This window comes from Mesoplodon bidens, assembly GCF_964165515.1.
Source record: "Mesoplodon bidens genome assembly, chromosome: 17".
In the NCBI taxonomy this organism is placed as follows: Eukaryota; Metazoa; Chordata; class Mammalia; order Artiodactyla; family Ziphiidae; genus Mesoplodon; species Mesoplodon bidens.
The window spans coordinates 49,177,066-49,198,023 of NC_138174.1; the positions used below are offsets into that span (position 1 = coordinate 49,177,066).

Sequence of the window (20,958 nt, forward strand, 5' to 3'; positions counted from 1 at the left end):
GGTCTCAGACAGGTATGGGTCAGATTATTGGTCTAGAGACTAGACCTTTTTTGGAGGGTCGATGGATCATTTTCAACAGTAACTATGACTCATTTGTTTAAAATATAGTTTTAAACTTTGGCAATTACTGCTCCCATTAGTTTTTCTTGTTGCTGTCTTTTAACACACATCAAACAGTATTGTGTCACTTAAGATGGGAACCATCCTAGTTTAGGTGCTATTTTAAAAACTTTGCTTACCTAGTTAGGGCACCAAGATAATTGCTTGATGTCGCTGGGTCAGGCTCACCCAGTTAATGTGACTCTTTAACTGAATCTATAAGGAGTTCTTTTCACCTTAGATTTCATAAAGACATATATTAAAAGAATTTAGTTAAAGGAACACAATATGTAATATTTATTTATTTATTTGCTTATTTGTTTATATTTATATATCCTAATCCCCAAGAACCTTGAGCTTTTACCAGCTAATTTAAAATAATATCCACAGGTAACCACAGTGTAGTAGGTACCTCTGGTCAGGAAGCTAGGACAATAACTAGACCCTTAGAGGATCTGACTCTTCCTATCACAAAAGCCCTTTCCTCAAAGTCATGATAGCTGCCTGATTAGGGCAAGGTTTTGATGTTTACCAGTTTAATGCCTATTCTGTGCCCTTCCCCCTCTCCACTCCCTAAAAGAGTGCCTGTTTGCTGTGTTTGGACTGTTAATGAGATATTGATTAGTAAAATCAATTAGCAAGCATAGAACCTTAATTGCATTTTAACTAGTTAATCAAAGACAATGCTCACTTAATATATATATCTTACTCTGGATAAGAATACATATGCATTTGAGTATCTAGCTATTTATCATCTATCTATCTACCTATCTACCTGTCTATCTATCATCTATATCTATCAATTTGGCATAGCTATATGCTCATAATCAAATATTTTCTGTAGCTAAAAAATTCATCAAAATATATATAAATAAGATATAAATAATGTCATTTATTGTATTAAAACTATTTTTAGATAACAGTACCAGATGGGTAATAAGACTTTTTCAAGCAATATACTGTGAAATCTTGCTACAGGCACACGTGTTGAATCACATGTTGATATCTGCAAACGTGATATGGATAAATTATAGGTTCTAGAAAATGGGACACAGTTTTTTCCATGCATAGCCTTGTTGTTATAGCCTTTCCTTTGTCACATTCAACTTTTCCTTTCCATTATTTGCTCAACCTTAGTTTTCAATATTTTCTTTGCTCAGGGCTGTCCCTACGTAGAAGTGTAAATTCAACTCTTTTCTTCAGCCCCTGTTTTCCTCCATCCTTAACTCAGATAAGCTCATCTGGCGACCCTAGCTCTCAGGCTGCCTTCCCTCTTGGGATCCACCCAAGCTTTGCATCCTCCAGCACAGGCCAATGTCTGAGACACTCACTGACCTTTTAAAAGTCACCCATGCTAAATCCTATTCCCACAGGGATCCCAATTTCTAGCAATCTGTGAGAACCTCTTTAATAGAAGCCTACAGAGGGTGCTTTCAATAAAAAAAGCGAGCACATGGTGAGAAGTGTAAATGTCGCCAGAAATGTATGTATCTCATAAATGCATACAAGTGGCTACATTTTCCAAATGACTACCTACCTCCTGGATGCCCTTTCTTCTCATCCTTACAAAAATTGCTGTTCCTGTTTAAAGAATATTCATAAAAATACACATAAACTTTAAAAAAATAATAAACACACTGTTTCATTAGTGGCTATAGAGTTCATGTCTCATTCTGTATTTCACAAACCCTCTCGGATCTCAGTACCTGCCATGTGCTGAATGAAAAGCAGAGTGAGGGAGTTAGTTACAGGAATGAAGTGCTGGACGAGGAATAATTCCACATGACATTGTACTTTGTGCACTTTCAGGCTGCTGTGCAGAGCACATCAGGACTCAGCATGGTTCCTATTGAAGTGCCATATCTTCATGAGTTTTGGCATGGTTTTTAGCCAGGCAAGGAAGAACCAGTGATGTGGTGTGCCATCATGACCTCTGGGAGAGCTAAACCAAGTAATACCAGGCTGTGCCCAGACATGCTTATCATGACTTGCTTTCCTGCCAACAGTATTGTCATTTGAATATCTAATTAATGGTTATACTTTTTAAAAGAAACTTCCAGTATCTATTAGAGCTACTTGAAATTAATTATTATGGTGCATTCATATTGCATCCTAAGCACCATATTAGCTGAGATTTATACAGTAATAAAATATACAGTGGAGTTTCCATGGAAATATTATTATAGTATTAAAAACAATGATACTCTAAAAAAAATTGACTCCAGTAATATTTTAGAACTGTCACTGTTGGTGGCAGGATATTTTAATCATCATTCCGGAAATTTTCTTACCTTTTATTTAACATATAGCTTTTTTTCAGTCTACCGACTATATCAGTTGCTTATTTCTTAAGAACATCATTGCCGATTTAATAAAACCAATGAAAATATGGAAACATTAGGAATGTTGCAGAACCAATCAACAGATATTGATGCGCATGAAGCAATAATTTAAGAAATAAGGAGAATCAGGCTGCTCTTTGAATTAAATTGCTAAAATCTATTCTCAGGAACATGACTTGCCATCTCTAGAATTGACCAAAGGCTCTGTGTAAATATATGACTGAAAAGATTGGGAACTCAAAATTTCAATCACGATGATAAGGGGGAGTAATCTTAGGGAAGCAAAACTGGATTGTGACTTCAGTTTGTTAAGGGGAAAACTAGTCAATATGACTACATAATTCTGAGAAAGACTATCTGATCAGAAAAGGGGTGGGGTGGCCAATATAAAAAAATAATTAGGCTAAACTAAATAAAATAAAAAGGCTAAAAACACAAACCAGTTCCAGCTCATAGTAGTTGGAACCCTTTTATGAAGTCAGTCATTCAGGCTACATTAGCTCACAGCTGTTAAACATTCAAATAACACAACTAACTCTCGTCTTCTCATTCTGTTTATACTTTAATTTTCCGTATAGCTTGGAAAGGCTTTACGCTGCTAAGACAAGAATTCTTTTATTCATTTTCTTCCCCACTTACACATTCACACAACAAATATTGGTTGCCAGATCTTTCTTCTATTCTTTTCTGTATTGCAGGGAAAGAACCTGTACCTCCATTTACCAGAATCTTTTCCCAAATTTTTGGTTGAGAGTTTGCCAATGAGACAGACTCTCACGAGATTTGGAAGGTGGTGGAGAAGAAGTTATTATTCTTCAGGAACAGTTGCCAAGAGCCTGGGGAGTGTACAGTAGAAGTTCTCAGACTGTTCCAGGTATGCTGGTGAGGTTCATCCACTTTTGTGCTTCTGGCAGCTGGCATTGGTGGCAGTAGCTTCACTGACTTTTGCCCCCTCAACTCTTCCAACAGTGTGTAAGCTTCAAATTTTTGCATCAACATACTTTCTCATTGGAATTATTAGAGCAGCTTCTGTTTTCTCTCCCCAGTCCTGATATAAATCTGGTCTGAAACTTTTGCCCTGTAAATGTCTTATTTTCACGAACAACAGAGAAAACGGTGTTATTTTAGGTGATAATTGCATATGAGCAGAATGAATTTTTTTCCTGACATACTCTCATTTTAACAACTGCCATAAAAACAAAGCTATACAGTCAAAGAGAAGCTGATAAAAGTCTTTTACTTTCTTTCTCTATTTCCTTTTTCTTTTGCCTCTTTGGTTTGTGACTTTTACAAATTCCAGTTGATTCAAAATGTACCCACAATGTTTAAAGACTAGGGCAAGTAAGGATATAATGAATTTAGAATAATGTTTATTTTACCTTAACCTGTGTACTTTCTGTTCCAAAAGAAGAGAGGGGATTCCCTTGAGTACGATATTTATGTAATTCCCTGCCACAAGTTGCAGAGAATTTCCTAGTATTCCAGGAAATATCCTCTCATGAGTCTAGAATTCTCTATCAAGTATAAACTTCTTGTCACAATTTCAGCCTGACGGTAGACTATTTTTCTCATCAGGAGCCTGTGTCTGACTGTGGTTGATGTTCGTTGTTGCTGTTTGTTTGTTTGGGGGAGAAGTTTGAAACTTCCATTGTTTTTCTTTTTCAAGGGAAGATGGCAACATGGTCTGGCATCATTATTACTCCAGACTCATTTCCTACATTTAGAGATACCATGGGTAGGATTGATGATGATCATTTAGGGAAAAGGGTTGAAGTAGATAAGATCTAAAGAGGATGTGATAATTAGAGTGTGCAGATGGGTGGAAATTCTACGGGAGAAGACGCCCCATTAGCAGCTCAGCAGTTAAAGCCATTCATTTTAAGAGCAGATGTGCAGTGTTCTTTATGGAATATGGTGTATGTTTGAAAGGACATATGGGCAAGAGCAGTTGAGGATAGCTATCATTTTGTAAGTCCATAGGATGATGAAATAATTACTTGTGAAAATAGATTTGGGGTTTTTCTTTTCTTTCAGAGAAGGTCTTAATTTCCCTTCTCTTCTCGCAGTGCTCTTGGGAGTGTTTCTTGGCTCTCTCACTAAGGTTACAATAAGCTCTGCCATCAAAGCCCTTTTCTCACCTGAGCACAGAAAGAACATGAGGAACATGATCTTGCTGAAGTTGTTGATCAAATTATAATGAAGGGGATCACAGGAAAAGTCTTGCTTATAATCAAAAACTCTCAACTTTTTAGTTCCAAACTCTTTGAAAATGCTAACTCAAAATGTTAGGCTCAGGGCACCTCCAAAATGTGTCCTGGGGTGAACCAAGAACTCTCCCTGCTGTCCATCATGGTGCCCTCCAAAGCAATCACTTGCCATGTGTGTTGTCACCATTCATTATGAATCTCCGTTATTACTTCTCTTCAGATGACTAAACACAGCGCCATTATCATGGCTCCGTATCCGGTTGGCCTCCATTCCGATTTAATGATGCTGTTGGTCTGGTTTTTAAACAGCCTTGTTTTTAATTTCCGAAGTCGATCAGCCTGAGGAGAAAAACTCTTACTGATGTGCAAATTATGGACTGCATTTCACTTTGCATTATGTATGTATTTTCATTATTCACATCGTGTTGCATTTCTTGGCAGAGAGCAGAGAATTTTGAAAAAGTACATTCCTAGTGCCCTAAGTGTCATTGAAAACAAAGTGATTTTCCTACAATTTGATTTCCTTAGGGTTCATCTCATTTCTGTCAGGTTTGGGGCCTGTTGACCTAGGTGGATTTGCATAGCTAGTAGTAAGTCTAAAGTAAAAAACCAAAAAACAAAAACCACATCTTTTCCAAGAGAATCTCAAAAGATAAGGAACTCAAAAAAAAAAAAAAAAAAAGAACTTCCCTGGTGGCACAGTGGTTGAGAGTCTGCCTGCCGATGCAGGGGATACGGGTTTGTGCCCTAGTCCGGGAGGATCCCACATGCCGCGGAGCGGCTGGGCCCGTCAGCCATGGCCGCTGAGCCTGCGCGTCCGGAGCCTGTGCTCCGCAACGGGAGAGGCCACAACAGTGAGAGGGCCGCGTACCGCAAAAAAAAAAAAAAAAAAGATAAGGAACTAATTTAGGTATGATAATGAGTTGAGGGCAAACTCTCAACTGTACCATCAGTTCCTTTCATTGATGATAAATGATTGATATCCGGAGCCTTCAGCTGCTTTAAGTCAGATGTAGACTAGCCAAGTGAAAGTCTCAGATGTGAGAATGTTCCAGTGGGAGCAGCTTTGCCTTCCTTGTGGGTAAAGGCAATTCTTCAGTCAACCAAATTTGTGCAAATGGTCAAGTTTTTGTTTGCCTTTCTTATGACTGATCCCCAACTTCTCATTTTTGTGAAAATGTCTTAGTAATAGATACATTTCTGTTACAGAAATGTTACAGGTATCTTTCTTGAATCAGTCTCACTGACACTAAAGTTCAGAAGAATTGATGCTGTACCTTTTTTATTTCTGTAGCTGAATTTCTATCTTGATGATTATTTCAGGATTACCATAGTTCTGAATCATCAAACTTTCTGTAGTTCTCTTTGATTTTTCAGCTTCAATGCAGAAATGATCACTTTGACCTTTCTGAGGGCTCATGTTTCCCTCGGGGTCACCTTAAAACACCTTTGCTTTTCACTTTAATCATGGCATATTTGCCTGTTCTTGGATTACTTTTTCCCTTTCTCTGTGAATATTTATCATCTCTCAAAGTATTGCAGAAATTCTGCCTAGCTTGTTATTTTATCTGTTTGTCAAAAGGAATGTATCTGTATTCCCGATGGAAGCTGCTACACAGTAGCAGGTTTTGCACAGAAATTCAGATTTAAGATAATGAGAGAACATAAGCATTTCATTGAAAATAATCAGCCTTATATGTGAAGTGTATACACCTATGGGAGGAGATGTCATCCATTTAACAAAAACATATTTGGTATATATTTTGAACCTGGCCTTGTGTTGGGTGCTGAGAAGCAAAGATGACTAAGGCACTAATTCTGCCATCAAGAGCTGTGGTGAAGAGAGAAAGGTACCTGAATGGGGGCACCATGCAGTGTGATAGTTCTGTAGTAGCAGTGCAGGTACCAGGTATCCTAAGAATAGAGAAGAGGCTGCTCTTTCCTGACCTTCCTTTCCTGGGATGCGAGGAGGTGGTTGGAGACTTTAACACTATCATTAAATCCGGCTGAAAATGTGAAGGTCTGAGGTCACATAGATACAACAACTTGACTCAAACTAAGAGCTAGGTGACCTATATACATTCTATTTGCTTAATGACCGTGAGGCATGTGGACACCTCTTTTTTTTTTTTTTTTTTTTTTTTTTTTTTGCGGTACACGGGCCTCTTACTGCTGTGGCCTCTCCCGTTGCAGAGCACAGGCTCCGGACACGCAGGCTCAGCGGCCATGGCTCACGGGCCCAGCCGCTCCGCGGCATGTGGGATCTTCATGGACCGGGGCACGAACCCGTGTCCCCTGCATCGGCAGGCGGACTCTCAACCACTGCGCCACCAGGGAAGCCCCACCTCATTCTTTAAAATGACATTCTGCTTAGAAACTTCATTTGCTTAAACAAACTGATATTCTCCTGTCTAAAGACTAACCAGGAAGGAACATTAATTGCATGTATCTTTGAAGACAAAAAATGATGGGCTATGAAAAATGTGGAAGGCCCAAGAAATGAAAACATCAAGGAGGAATTTTATTGTTTATCATGTAAGGAGTACTGACACCACTTCTTTTTTCTAAATGATAGCAAGAATGGGAGCAGGGTCTACATTGGATCCTTTTCTGATGGTGGGTTTAGATGGGCAGTTGAGAAAGAAAAAAAGGGAGAAGCTGAAAAATCTAAATAGAACTTTATCTACTTTACAATTTTGCCTAGGCCCAACCCTGTGATATAAACATAAATGACCTGGGCTCATCCACTGCTGAGTGAAGAATGGCTTGTCTGTGTAATGTGATCCCATTTAAATGGAAATGTGGAAATAGTTCATAAAATTTCATGCTTACCTGTGATATAAAATATACATGTCACATAGTACATAAAAAGGTGCCTAGGGCTTCCCTGGTGGTGCAGTGGTTGAGAGTCCGCCTGCCGATGCAGGAGACACAGGTTTGTGCCCCGGTCCGGGAAGATCCCGCATGCCGCGGAGCGGCTGGGCCCGTGAGCCATGGCTGCTGAGCCTGCGCATCCGGCGGAGCCTGTGCTCCGCAACGGGAGAGGCCACAGCAGTGAGAGGCCCGCGTACCGCAAAAAAAAAAAAAAAAAAAGATGCCTAGAGGATAGTCCTCCAAAATATAACAATGATTATTTTGTGTGTTGGGATTTGAGAGCTTACACTTTTCTATTACACTGTTTTGTTTTCCTTTAATTTTCAAAAGCTTATTCAAAAAAATGCACCACTCTACACCAAGTATTTTGCTATGCTCTGAATATAACATAAAGCAAGGGTGCATTTAATATTTCCCTCATGAATACATATCATTTTTAATAACTGAGAGTAATAATATAGTTATATATAGCTGGCAAGGTTGAGCAATAATGACTTTTTAAACTCAGAGATTCAATATAATGTAGGGATATTTGACAAAGAAATATTTGAGAGGTGTCAATCTGTAGATGTATTAGTATAGTCCAGCATTGCATGGAGCCTGAACCCCTAAGAAATTAGAGTGAGTTTTTAGCATCATTAACAAGCTCTTCTTCAAGAATATTTAACCTATTTGTTTAGGTTGGGGATTTCTTCTGTGGTTAAGCTATAATTCTATCTGCTTGCAGATAAGGTTTTGTTTATTTTTAGTTTTGCACTTTATTTGGAAATGGGAGGTAAGTGGCCTTGATCAAGAGATGGGCTGGAGAAAGTTTGTAGAGATGACCAATTTTATAAAGTAATTTATAAGGTTATTCAAGTGATATAAAATCCAGGGGGAAGCTTGATTTACATTGTTACAAGAGAGCAGATAATGGAAAGATTAAATTAAAAGATAGGCCACACAAAACATGTCTGAAAGTGAATTGTGTATTTAGAATTATTTCTCCAGGGATGATATGTAGCCCTCAGTGCTAAGACTATATGCAAAGTAGATGTTTTCTTTATGAAACAAATCCTTTGAGAAATATTTTTAAACAAAATATTTATAGTTACATTCTCTGGCAAAGTGTGTGTGTGTAACATTTTAAAGTGTGTTTTAAATACTTTAAAACAAAATATTTATAGTTACATTCTCTGGCAAAATGTGTGTGTGTGACATTTTAAAGGAATCCAAACTGATATCCTAAAATCACAGTTTATATCCTAAAATCCTAAAATTCAAGGAGTGTTTCCTTTTTTTTTAAGTTTTGGAATTACCAGCTTTGTTTATTTCTGATGTTGGGGGTTATATGTTTGTTTCACTAAATGATGATGTGTGAGTGAGAAAAAAAAGCACAGGACAATAAGTAGTGATAAGGAAATTTGAGCTCAGAATCTAGGAAAACAGTTATGTAGCAAACACTTCAGCCTGAATGTTTTTTCTACCAAAGATTTCCAATCATCTAAAGCCGTCACTTACTGAGGATGAAGAGGACCAAAGTTTTGGTTAGAGAATGTCCTGATCCTCTAATGAACTTAACATTTAGTTAAATTTTTATCTTAAAATAAATTATATCATTTGATTTATGAATAAAGTAAACAAACATGTAGACTCTTTGGATAAATAATAGTGCTCTAGAAGCTTATAAACATGCATATACAAACACAAGACTAGTTTGTCCACAGAGAGATAGTGGATAGATTAAACTTACTTATCAATAGTTTCTTGGAGGAGAAATAATTTAAGCAAATTCCCAAAGTTCTAGCACTACACCGGAATGCATTTCCCCCGCTAAATTGAGAGGGAATCACATGTGTAAAGTTTACACTGAACAATTAGGACTCAGGATACAATCAGAATATAAATTTATTTTTCCTCTATTGACTGTTAAAACCCACCCTTTGGGACTGTCTTTTCCACTTCCTATATAAAATTTGGGAATGGTCCCATGACTTGTGGGGCCTCCTGGAAAATCAGAGTCCTTAGGTCATAGCAGTTGCCAAAAAAAGATAGTCTCAATTTAGTAATTCAAATATACTGTCCAGAGTGATAACTGAACCTCTGAGCTTTATTGCAAGTTCAATTTTCTCCCTGCCCTGAGTAGGGCTTGCTTCCGGTTGAACTCCTGCAGGTGAGAAAGAGAGCCTGGTAAGCTCGTCTCTAAGACCTTGCCTTCCTGCATGCTGCTTCCCACTCTGCTTGTCCAGCCTTTGGCTGCCTCTGGCTCTTTCTTGGTTGAAGCCTGCCAAGGACAGATTTAACTTGACTGAAACCCACGAATCTGGCATTGGATGCCTCTGGCCACGGCTGATATTTGAATTGAGCCTTGTCCTTGTTGCTGAGGTCCTTCAGACTTCCCTCTTGGTGTCTCTGACTTCAGGACTCTTGATATGAGGGACAGCATGCCTTTGGCTGGCATTAGGAGACCCACCACTCTGAAGATTATGTCTTTTTTTATGAGGTCTCCTTGCCCTGTACAGGAATCCCTCCTGGAGAGTATTATTTAAAACAATCCTGAGCTGACATTCCTCCTGCAGGTTGCACATCTGGTCAACACACACCTTGGACCTGCCATTGTGGAGACGCAGTTATTCCCCAACAGAGTCCTCTGCTTTGGTGCCACATATGTCTTCAGCCAACATTTCGCCCGTGAGTCAGACATCCCTCCACTGTGTCCTCAAAATCCAGGGACCACATAGCCCCTTCTCCAAGTGATTTCCTTGAGCAAAAAGTCCTCCTTCCCCTCCCCGTGGGCTGTGATGCAAAACCCTTACAAGTCTCTCCAAAGTAAAACTCTCCTTCCTTTCCATCTTTCTCTGCTCTTCTGCTTTCGTTCTTAAATAGCCTTAATGTGACTGTAAGGGACCATGATCAGAAAATTAGAACTTTTGATTACTGTTTATGAATGTCCTATTAAGGTGGTTTAGGAGGTTGTTGCCAGCTATTGTCTTCAGGTTTCAGCTAAAACTGAGTCAGGAAGTTCTGTACTTTAATATCCTGTTATAAATATATTTGTATGGATTGTTATGTAATGGGTGCATATGTGTATATGTAAGTGTATGCATGTGTATATGTGTATATACCCCCTCTCTCTTTCTCACACACTCAGACACACAGATACAACCGTGTTTGTATCAGTACATTCTCTTATTATACAGGCCTTCATGGAGGTTTTCTCAATGTAAACCCTCAGGCACCGGGGCTACACAATGAGGAAGACTTTCTTCTATAGGGGATCTTGGGTCTGGTCAGGGTGATAGAGACATAAAAGCAGATATATACATTGCAAAGTGAGAAATGCAACTCTCAGGCTCTGTTAGCTACTTGACGGACAAGGAGGATGAATTATGATGGAATAGAGGATATGACCAAACAAGCACCACTAAACCAGTGATAGGTCAGGATAAGGATCTTCAAGTTAATGGGCAGTAATTAGAACTCCATCCTATAAGTAACAGGGCATTCCTGGAGCTGCTGAAGAAAATGTGTGTGTAAAATCACTTTCATGTCATGATATTCATCCAACATTTAGGGTTTCCTGCTTCTTGTCTACCCTCCTTCTATCCCCTTTAAGTGTGCAGTACCCTCTGAAAATGTCTCACTTGCCATATCTTACCATCCATGAGCCTGACTTTCAGAAACCAGCCTAATCAGACAGCTGTATATGTTAATCAAGCATAAAATTGTTCTCTAGAATACAGACTGTTTTTAGTAAAACTGTATTGTAGAGACAGCTTCGTTCAAGTCTCCACAGAAAAATGTTTTGTTTTTCATCAAAATTCAGTAAAAAGGGAATCTGAATTGTGTGCTTATGACTGTGCAGATGAAACTCTGCAGACTCCAAGAAATTTTGTCTGGAAAAATCAGTGCAATTGTCAGGAAAATGCTTAGATGTTGAGAAGCTACTCAGAAATGGAGCAAAATTCAGGGTCAACTAATTCTCTTGAGTAAATAAAGCAGTGATTTAAAAAACGTTGTTCAGTTTCTATATGTCAAAGACAGTGAGTCAAACGGTTTTTTTCTGAAACTTCAAAATACTGTTTTCCATGAGTTGAAAGTAGAAATATTTTCCATGGGCTGTACTACTTTATTTTATTTTATTTTATTAGTTTCTGCTTTATAACAAAGTGAATCAGTTATTGTACTACTTTAAAACATATCATATGTATTGATTATAAATGCCACTAACTTCTTAAATTGTTGTTACGTGTGTATCTGTTGACTAATATTAACACTTTAATGTTTGCTATTAATCTTGCATTAAGAATGTTATCCTATGGTACACTTTTTATCAATGGTAATGACATAACGAATTTGCAGGCTATGTTTTGTTTAAATTTACTTTAGGTTTAAGGGTAAATTTAGTATGTTTATTGTCCTAACTTGAGCTAATTTGGTTGTCTAGGGACTTGCTGGAGAATTCACAGGATCTTTCCAGATACTTTAGGGTTGACTGCAAATTAAAACCATATTTGTTTATATATCCTAATAGTACCTTTTAATAGGAGTTCCAAGAGAACAGTTTTTGTAAACATGAAATATGTGAGAATTTAAAATAAACTATTAAACTGAGAGAGATGGTGCTTACAGGCCCCAAACAGGCTGGCTTTGCCTATTAACCTTCATTATCTTCAGAGCTTCCCCAGAATATTCCATATCCAAAGATCAGTATGCATAACCTGAAACTGAATCTTATCAGGTTTTAATCCATAGCTCAAAATACGTTATGGCATGTTAAATTACTTTTCTTTGTGAACTAAGAAATACAGCAAAGAATGAATTCCTATGGCACTCTATCATATGTAAACAATAATGCTGACATTTCAGAATCCTTTTGCAAGATTCTTAAGGTAACACACTGAAGAGAAATCCTCTGATACAGATCGTGGCATCACTGTTTGCTAAAGTGATATGGTCTGACAGAGTTCAGCTCAGCATTTCTAGATGATCCAGAAATCCACCTGGTCCCTTAGTGGAACAAGCCACAGCTAAAACAATGCAGCGAGTCCAGCCTCATCTCACATTTAACATAGAATGATAATTTAACTTTTGCTAAGGAAAGGTTAGGAAAAAATGGAGATGGTGACTTCTTCTAATTATCCATATATATATTAGTTACTCCTAAGTACTTAAAAAGCTTTTTTAAAAAAATTATTTATTTTATTTTACTTATTTATTGGCTGTGTTGGGTCTTTGTTGCTGTGCACGAGCTTTCTCTAGTTGCGGCGAGCAGGGGCTACTCTTTGTTGCGATGTGTGGGCTTCTCACTGCGGTGGCTTCTCTTGTTGTGGAGCCCGGGCTCTAGACACACAGGCTTCAGTAGTTGTGGCTCATGGGCTCAGTAGTTGTGGCTCACGGGCTCTAGAGCGCAGGCTCAGTAGTTGTGATGCACGGGCTTAGTTGCTCCATGGCATGTGGGATCTTCCCGGCCCAGGGCTCGAACCCGTGTCCCCTGCATTGGCAGGCAGATTCTTAACCACTGCACCACCAGGGAAGCCCACTCCTAAGTACTTAAAACAAGTTTCTTTTCACTTACATTTTTAAGACTTCCTCTCACATTCACCTTAGCCTTTTAGTTTTGTATCATTGAGTAAAGAGCCAGATTTTGAAATCAAACTCTTCCGATACTTCTTCTACTTCATTTTTCCTAGTTTTTTCTCTTCCTTTGATTATCATTTAAATGTTCTTGTCTTTCAGCATTCTTCCCTTGGTTCTTTTCTCTCCAGGTCTGTATATTTTTCCATGTTGACCTTGTTTATTCTCCTAACTGCAACAACTGTCTCTATGCTGTGAATCTTCAAATATATGACTCCATTGTAATTATCTCTTCTGAACTCCAGTATTGTTTATCCAACTTCCTACTAGACATCTCCATCTGGAGGTCTCACAGGTGCCTCATCAACACGAGTGTTACGATGAATACTCTGTCCTTGCTTTCACTCTATGTTACCATTCTCCTTTAAAAAAGAACAACTCTCCACTGGTCCAGACACCACCCTCTGTGTGACTAAGGAGGAGACCCACTGAACTGTTAGTGCTTTTGTCAATATTCCCCTCTCTCCCAACATTGACATCCTCACTATCAAAATTTAATTTTGGGATTTTGACATCCAAACTAATGATTCCTCCAATACACTGGCCTCCAGATCCTTGACTTTTTCCTCCAAAATCTTGTCCTCCATTCTGAGACATCTGCTCCCATGATCAGCCTAAAGCTTACCAAGCTTTAACAAATGCCTCTCATCCTTTTAGCTTTATTTCTTTACAGCCCCACCTCCTATGATTTCTCAAAGCCCTTAGGACTTTTCTACAAACTATTGATCCCACGTGACTTTTCACTACTCCTCATCCCTCTGATATTTTCGGTTCCCTGCTTATCTAGTTGAAGTCCCGCAGTCAGGCAATCACACCTCATATATATCCCAACTCCTTCTCCCCTGTGGACTGGCAAACGCCACCCAGTTAAATATGGTCTCTCATCTAATCTGCACCTGCACCTGAGCAGGTAACTGTGGTGAGAAAAGAAATCACACAACTATTCTGACAGATCTTTAAATCGACTATTCTGACTGACTTCAAGTAGATCCCAGTGTTACCTAAAAATTCTCCTCTATTTCCCCATGATATGCACTCTCCCACTCTTCTAGATCAATAGGGCATACCTTTTCTCCCCCCTTTAATCTTCACCACATTCCCCTCCTTCTAATTCTGAGCTGGTAACTTTGTTTCTTACTGCAGGAAGAAAATAAACACTACCAGACAAAATGTTCTGTCTTCTCTTTCAAACAAATCTAGAAAGTTTTCTTCATTTACAACTGAACACTCGTTCTTGTTTTTTTTTTCCCACCTCACGCCTCACCCAACTTCCTCTTCCTACTTCTAGATATTGAGGTGTCTCAATCCTGGTGTCTCAATCCTAGTGTCTCACTGCTTTGGTGGTGTCGCCTAGTCCCATAGGTTTAAATACCATCCACATGCTGACCAATCACAAATATATGTATTACCAGCCTAACCTCTCTCCTTGATTCCCAACTCAAGTATCCATTAGCTTACTCAGCATTTCCACTTAGATATTGTGGAGGTTGTTAGGGTTATTCATAAATAATCACTTTTGCTACATGGTAGAACTGCATTTCTCTGAAACTTCCTCCTCTTGTAGCTAGCCATCTGCATTTTTTCCCCAGTGAAAGTGAGCAGGCAGTGTTTTAGGTCATTTATAAGAGAAGCCTTAAAGAGCCAGAGCACAGTAGCCATATTCCCTTTGCTCTCATGCTCTCTATCAGGGGAAGTATGTGTCTAGAAAATCTTCCATTAGATTGGCTCTCTGAGTGACTGAAGTAGGCAGCACTGCTGTTGACCCTTGCTGGACTTGAAGCAAGATTAAGAAATAAATCTATATTTTTTAACCCAATGATATTTGGGGATTGTTCGTTCTGCATCTTAACCTAGCTTATCCTGACTGATCACATTTCTGTTATGCACCTCAAATCTAACACATTCTTAACAAACCCTTGCCTTTTCTATTCAAACCTGATTTGCCCATAGTTTTTCCCATGTCAGGAAATGGTATCACCAATCTTCCAGTCTCTATGTCAAAAACATCCTCTTTTTCTCCCATAAGTCACATCCAATCCATCAACAAATTCTGTTGGCTCTACTTTCAAAATGTTGCCAGATGTAGGCTAGCTACACCAGCACCTACTACACTAGCACTCTGCTCCAAGCCTGACTTTTGCAATCGTCTCCTAACCTGTCTGCCTGCTTCAGCATTTACACCACTACAGTCAACTTTCTACATAGCATCCAGAGCAATCTTTTAAAAAATACCGTAGATTCGGTTGTTCCTCTGCCCCAAACTTTTCAATAGCTTTCTACTACATGCAAAGTAAAATCTAATGTCCTTCCCTAACTGGCAAGATTGTATCATCTGACTCACTTCTAATTCCCTGATTTCACTTCTGCTCATCAATCCTCTTTCTCTCAGCTCACTGCTTCAGACACTCATTTCTATCACTCAAATGCACTGTGTAAGATACTCATCAACTTTTTTCTTGCCCTTTCACTTGTTTACATACCAGTTACCATACATTTAAGCTAAATCGATACTACTTTGAATCTTGTCATAATAGAGTTAGGTTTCTGGCTAAGACTGATCACCAAGTACAGCAAGTATATTATTCAAAAATGTGTGTTGTACTCTTTCTGCCATCTGATGACTTGTGACTTTGAGACTGTAAACAATTCTTATAAGAAACTGTATTTGTTAGAATGTTTCTTTTAAAAGAGCTGTTTGTTCAGGTAAAGTTGTAAACCAATTTAAAATATGTGAATTCTTAGATACTCCTCCTTTCAATAGGTGGAACCTAATTATCCTACCTTGAGTGGGCTGTACTTGGTGACTCACATCTATTGAATAAAATGTGGCAAAAGTGACAGTGTGGTTTTCAAGACCAGATCATAAAAAGCATCGTGGCTTTTCCTTTGTCATTTTGTCTGTCTCTCTTGGTTCACTTACTCTGAGGAAAGTCAGTTGCCATGTCATGAGGACACTCAAGCAGTCCTGTGGAGAGATATACCTGATTGGAAACTTAGGCCTCCTGCCAATAGCCAGCAAAGAGTGAGGCCTCCAGCCACAGTAAGGGAGAACTCTGGGGAAGTAAATCCTTCAGCATCAGTCAAACCTTCAGGTGACTGCAGTCTTGGCCACCATCTTGACTGAAACTTCATGTGAGACCCTGAGCCAGAAACACTCATCTAAGCCCCTCCCTTACTCTCAGAAATAACATGTGTGAAATAACAAATGCTTATTGTGTTAATCTGCAAAGTTTTGAGTAATTCACAATGCAAAAAACAGATAAATAATACACCATATTATTTTTGCAATAGGGGCTTAATTTTAATAAAATATAATCAATGTGAAAATTTATCTCTTTACCATGATCTTACTGATTTTGTTGTAAGAAATTCAAATGGTAAAAAGATTGTATAGATTACCTTAAATTTAAGTACATATGTAAAGTTTTTCTTCTTTGCATAAATTTGACTATCAAATTAATTATAAAATGCTTTGCACAATCTCTTCCATAGGCATAAAAATATGGGAAAGTCAGGAAGTGAGAATGAGCATGATATTTGTTGAGTAGGGTGGATGTCAGCCAGTCTAGAGAAGAAGGTACAAAATGGGGACAAAGTCAAATAGCCTGCCTCTGAGCAATCAGTTACTTTTGGAATTTATAAACAACTGCCTCTAAGTTTAGTTAAGTTCAAAATTTTATTGACCATTTACTCTTTTCCAGGAATTGGGCTACAGATTCAAAGACAAACAAGCCTTGGTCCTTTTCCTGAAAGAGTCTAGTGGGGGAGTGATAGAATCAGGGGATAACCACATTATGTGTGAGGTCAAATGGAGGCACCTTTAGAGCACCTTCAGGCTGCTTCTGGACAATTGCAATAGACTGTGCAATAAGTCTGAGGATAAAAGGCACATTGAAAAAATCAACTGGAAATGTCCTTACCAGAGGAAGAGAAGGAAGGAAGGAAGGAAGGAAGGAAGACAAGGAAAGAAAAGTAAAAAGAAAAGAAAAGGAAAGGAAGGAAGGAGGAAAAGATTAAACATTCTCCCATTAAATGTACAGGAAATGAACCGTGCGATTTCAGGGATACCATGAGGTCACCCCCATCTCTTTAATATCAAGGATAACTTTCCCTTTCAACTCTTGGTGTTCCCTCTCTATCCAAGAAAACAGCTGAGGATGTGGTAGAACCTTCAATAAATTGTTTTGTTGGCCTAGACAAAAAAATCTCACCTTGATGACAGATCAAGTTTATAAGCAACACTGGTATCTGCTTGTCATGCTGTTGTAAGACCACCTGAGACCCTTCAAGGAAAGGAGGTTTGGGGACCATCTCCTAGCAACATGAAACAGAATCATATAATACCAAGTGTTTATTTTCTTTGCATGGTCTTTGACTTCATAACATCCAGAGAGAAGGATGGCGGAGAGACGGACAAAGAGCAATGAAGCAAAGGGGAGAATGGAGAGGAAAGGGAAATAGTCAAGGAGTAATGGGAAGAGGGTTGCGGATGCTTGACCTAGAATATATGGGGCACTTGGGAAACACTGAAAGCCATTTCCTTAGGTAAATAACTTTTTGCTCTTTCAAACTCAACTAGTGTAATTGGTGAAACTCTTGACTTCCCCAACATAATTTTGTCTCCAGTGGGGTTCCTGTGGGGTTCAAGAATTATTTCTGGGCTTCCCTGGTGGCGTGGTGGTTGAGAGTCTGCCTGCCGATGCAGGGGACACGAGTTCATGCCCCGGTCCGGGAAGATCCCACATGCCGCGGAGCGGCTGGGCCCGTGAGCCATGGCCGCTGAGCCTGTGCGTCCGGAGCCTGTGCTCCGCAACGGGAGAGGCCACAACAGTGAGAGGCCCGCGTACTGCAAAAAAAAAAAAAAAAGAATTGTTCCTGAGGCAGCTGTCAACCCTGCCAACTATTTTCTTCAGTGCCAAGAACTGAGAATTGCATGTCATTACTGTTTCTACACATGACTGTCTCCCCACCTGCCAGTTTCCTTTTCCCTTGGAATTGTTAATGACACAGAGTGAGAAGCTGATGCTCACTGTGTCCCCAGACAGGGCACTGCCCCTTTCTGTGGTCTCTGTCCCTGTGGCCTGGGTGCTAGCTCTGAGGCTATACCACATAGGACAGAGGGCTGGGCAGGTGCTCTGTGGCAGGGCCTTCCCTGTATTGCACCTTCTATTGCACTGAGACTGCACTGGCTCTGGGATGGTCACGTCGTCTGTGGCATTGTTCTGCGATGGTAGTGGGACCCGTCTACTGTGCTGAGCTAAGCCTAAGCTGGCTGTTCTCAGACTGGACCCTGCATCTGAATTACCTGCAAGGTTTATTAGAACTCAGACTGCTGGTCCCTATCCTCAGAGTCTCTCAGTAGTTCTGGGGTTGGAATTTGCATTTCTTATCAGTGACCAGGAGATGGTGATACCTAGGTCCAGACCTTTAAATATAGCATTTCTCACATTGAGACTCACTGGCCTAAGCCACAACAATGAGCTGACTGTTCTCTGTGCTTCGGCTTAATGACATTGCAGGTTTCTTCTGTTTTCTCCTGTGCGGGGATGGGGAGAATGATTATGTGGATGTTGCAGCTGTGGAAGACAACAGAAAAATAGGAAGTGGTCAGAATGAGGGATATATTAGAGGCAGTGCCCGTAGGCCATACTAGGGAATTAAATGAGGGGCAGAAGGGAAAAGAGGAATAATGGATAATTTGTAGGGGTGGATCCTAAGCAGTGGTGAATGATGTTATTTGCAGAGATGAAGATGTAAGTTAGAGAGCAGGTTGGGGGGGAGGGGGATTCACAGCGGTAAGTGGAGGTTTGAAATAAGTTCAGTTTTGATATTAATTTGAGATGTCCCTTCAAAACCAGAATAGAGATCTCAAGTAGGGGGTTGATAGGTGAATCGTGAACTCAGGCAAGAGAGATAAATTCTAGGATCAACAGAACTCAAATGATACTAATGCCATGGGTGTGGGAGAGATATATAGACATGGAAAAATGAGTTGAAAAAATAGACCTGGAGCACTGCAGGCACTGGGTCCTTTGGCTTTATTATCTCATACACACTCTCCAAATGCTCCTATGTTAGGTGAAAATAGAGACCTGGAAAAAAGAGGAAGCTTGACCTACAGTTTTTAATTGAGCAGGGCAAAGATCTGATCTCCTGAGTACAAAAGGCTATAGTCTTAGCCTCTCTACTACAGTGGGAAGTGTCATTAGGTGATGGTTAAATACTAAATGTAAAATCTTTCTTCAATCATCAAATAAAAAATATATTTAAAAGAATAATTGGAAACCTGTTCTAATGATCTAAACAGTGAATACAGCATGTTGTCATATATTTTTACTGGATCCTCGATAAGTCTTACAGTAATAAGGATTATGTCATTTAGATCTTAAAAGATTTATCTTAAGACTTTGATAAATGCCAAGTCCATGATTGCGGTTATCTTAAAATAACTCATGCAATTAATTTTAAGTGTGTGTAGAGGGGGCAGAGTATAGTAATGGGATCATTCTGTATGAATGATGGATAGTTTTTGGCGTGCTAACAAGAGCTGTAAAGGAGGCACGGAGCATGTCAGCAGGCACACTCACCATTACACAGCTGCCACTTGCAAATTGGAAAGAAAAATAACACCAGGCCAGCATCAGCAAAGTTAAACCTGAATTTCAGAATTGACAAAAGCCTAGAAAACCCTCAGAGAGAAAAGAAAGAAACAAACAAGAACTAAATATTTGAGGGCAGCATTCTGTGGAAAAGACTGAATGCCTTAAAAGATTTATTTAGAACACTTAAACCTTGGAAATAAAGTATTGTTATAAAATACTGAGCTTAACTGTTGAAGGTGTCTGTTTGTCTCAGACAAAATCCAGACTCTGGACATATTTCATTATCATATGGCTTGTTCTAGCTGAAATTGTTTATAAAAAAAAAAGAAAGGTACACTCCTATAGTAATCACATTTTATTATTCAGTCTCTCTCCAAGGTGATATTGAGAGAGAGGGAAAGTTTCTACCATTCATGCATTTATTCCAGACAGAAGTCCTGGTTCCGACCCCTGCTTCTCCTGACCAGCTCTGTAAACTTGAACAAGAGAGTCAACCAAATCCAGTGGCCAATGATGGAGCAGGGAGACCCAGCGCTCACCTCCTCCAGTGGGTATACAAAAGCTACAACTATTTACAGAGCAACCAGCTATGAGAACAACCTGAAGACTAACAGAAAAGCTTATCCACAACTAAAGGTATAAAGAAGAAACCACAACAAGATGGGTAGGAGGGGCGGGGATGCAGTATAGCTAAGACCCACACCCTCAATAAGTGACCCACAGATGGAAGGATAATCACAATTGCAGAGGTTCTCCCCCCAAAAACAAGGGGTCCAAGCTCCACATTGAGCTCCCTAATCCAGATTCTGCACCAGGAAGGAAAGCCCAGAACATCTGCTTTGAAGGCCAGCAGGGCTTGCATACACGAGAACTCAGGGCTGTAGGGAATAGAGATTCCACTTTTAAAGGGTACACACAAAATCTCCAAGGCTCTGAGACATGGCACAGAGGCAGTGATTTGAAAGGAGCCTGGGTCAGACCCATTTGCTGATCTTGGAGACCCTCCTGGAAAGGAAGGAGGCAACTGGGACTCACCATGGGAACATCAATGCTGATGGCAGCCACTTTGGAGAGCTTGTGTAACCATGAGGGCACTAGTGCTGGCAAATGACATTTTGGGAGTCCTCCCTCTAGCCTATTAGGGCTGGGGGGCTTCCCTGCCCACCAGCTGGTTGGCACCAGTCCAGGGACCTCCTCAGACCAAGCAGGTAGCCACGT

The 20,958-nt window shown here is 39.6% G+C and overlaps 1 protein-coding gene across 3 annotated transcripts in view; it reads left to right on the forward strand.

The window, feature by feature from the left end:
• Nucleotides 1-20,611, forward strand: part of LOC308604970 (uncharacterized protein) — a 199,749-nt gene extending 179,138 nt beyond the window's left edge. For all 3 annotated transcript variants that reach the window (XM_081214604.1, XM_081214605.1, XM_081214606.1), the window contains one exon: nucleotides 20,169-20,611. In XM_081214604.1, coding sequence (XP_081070730.1) covers nucleotides 20,169-20,382 — 214 coding nt within the window. In that variant the 3' untranslated portion in view covers nucleotides 20,383-20,611. The remainder of the gene's footprint in view (nucleotides 1-20,168) is intronic.
• The last annotated feature ends 347 nt before the right edge of the window (nucleotides 20,612-20,958 follow it).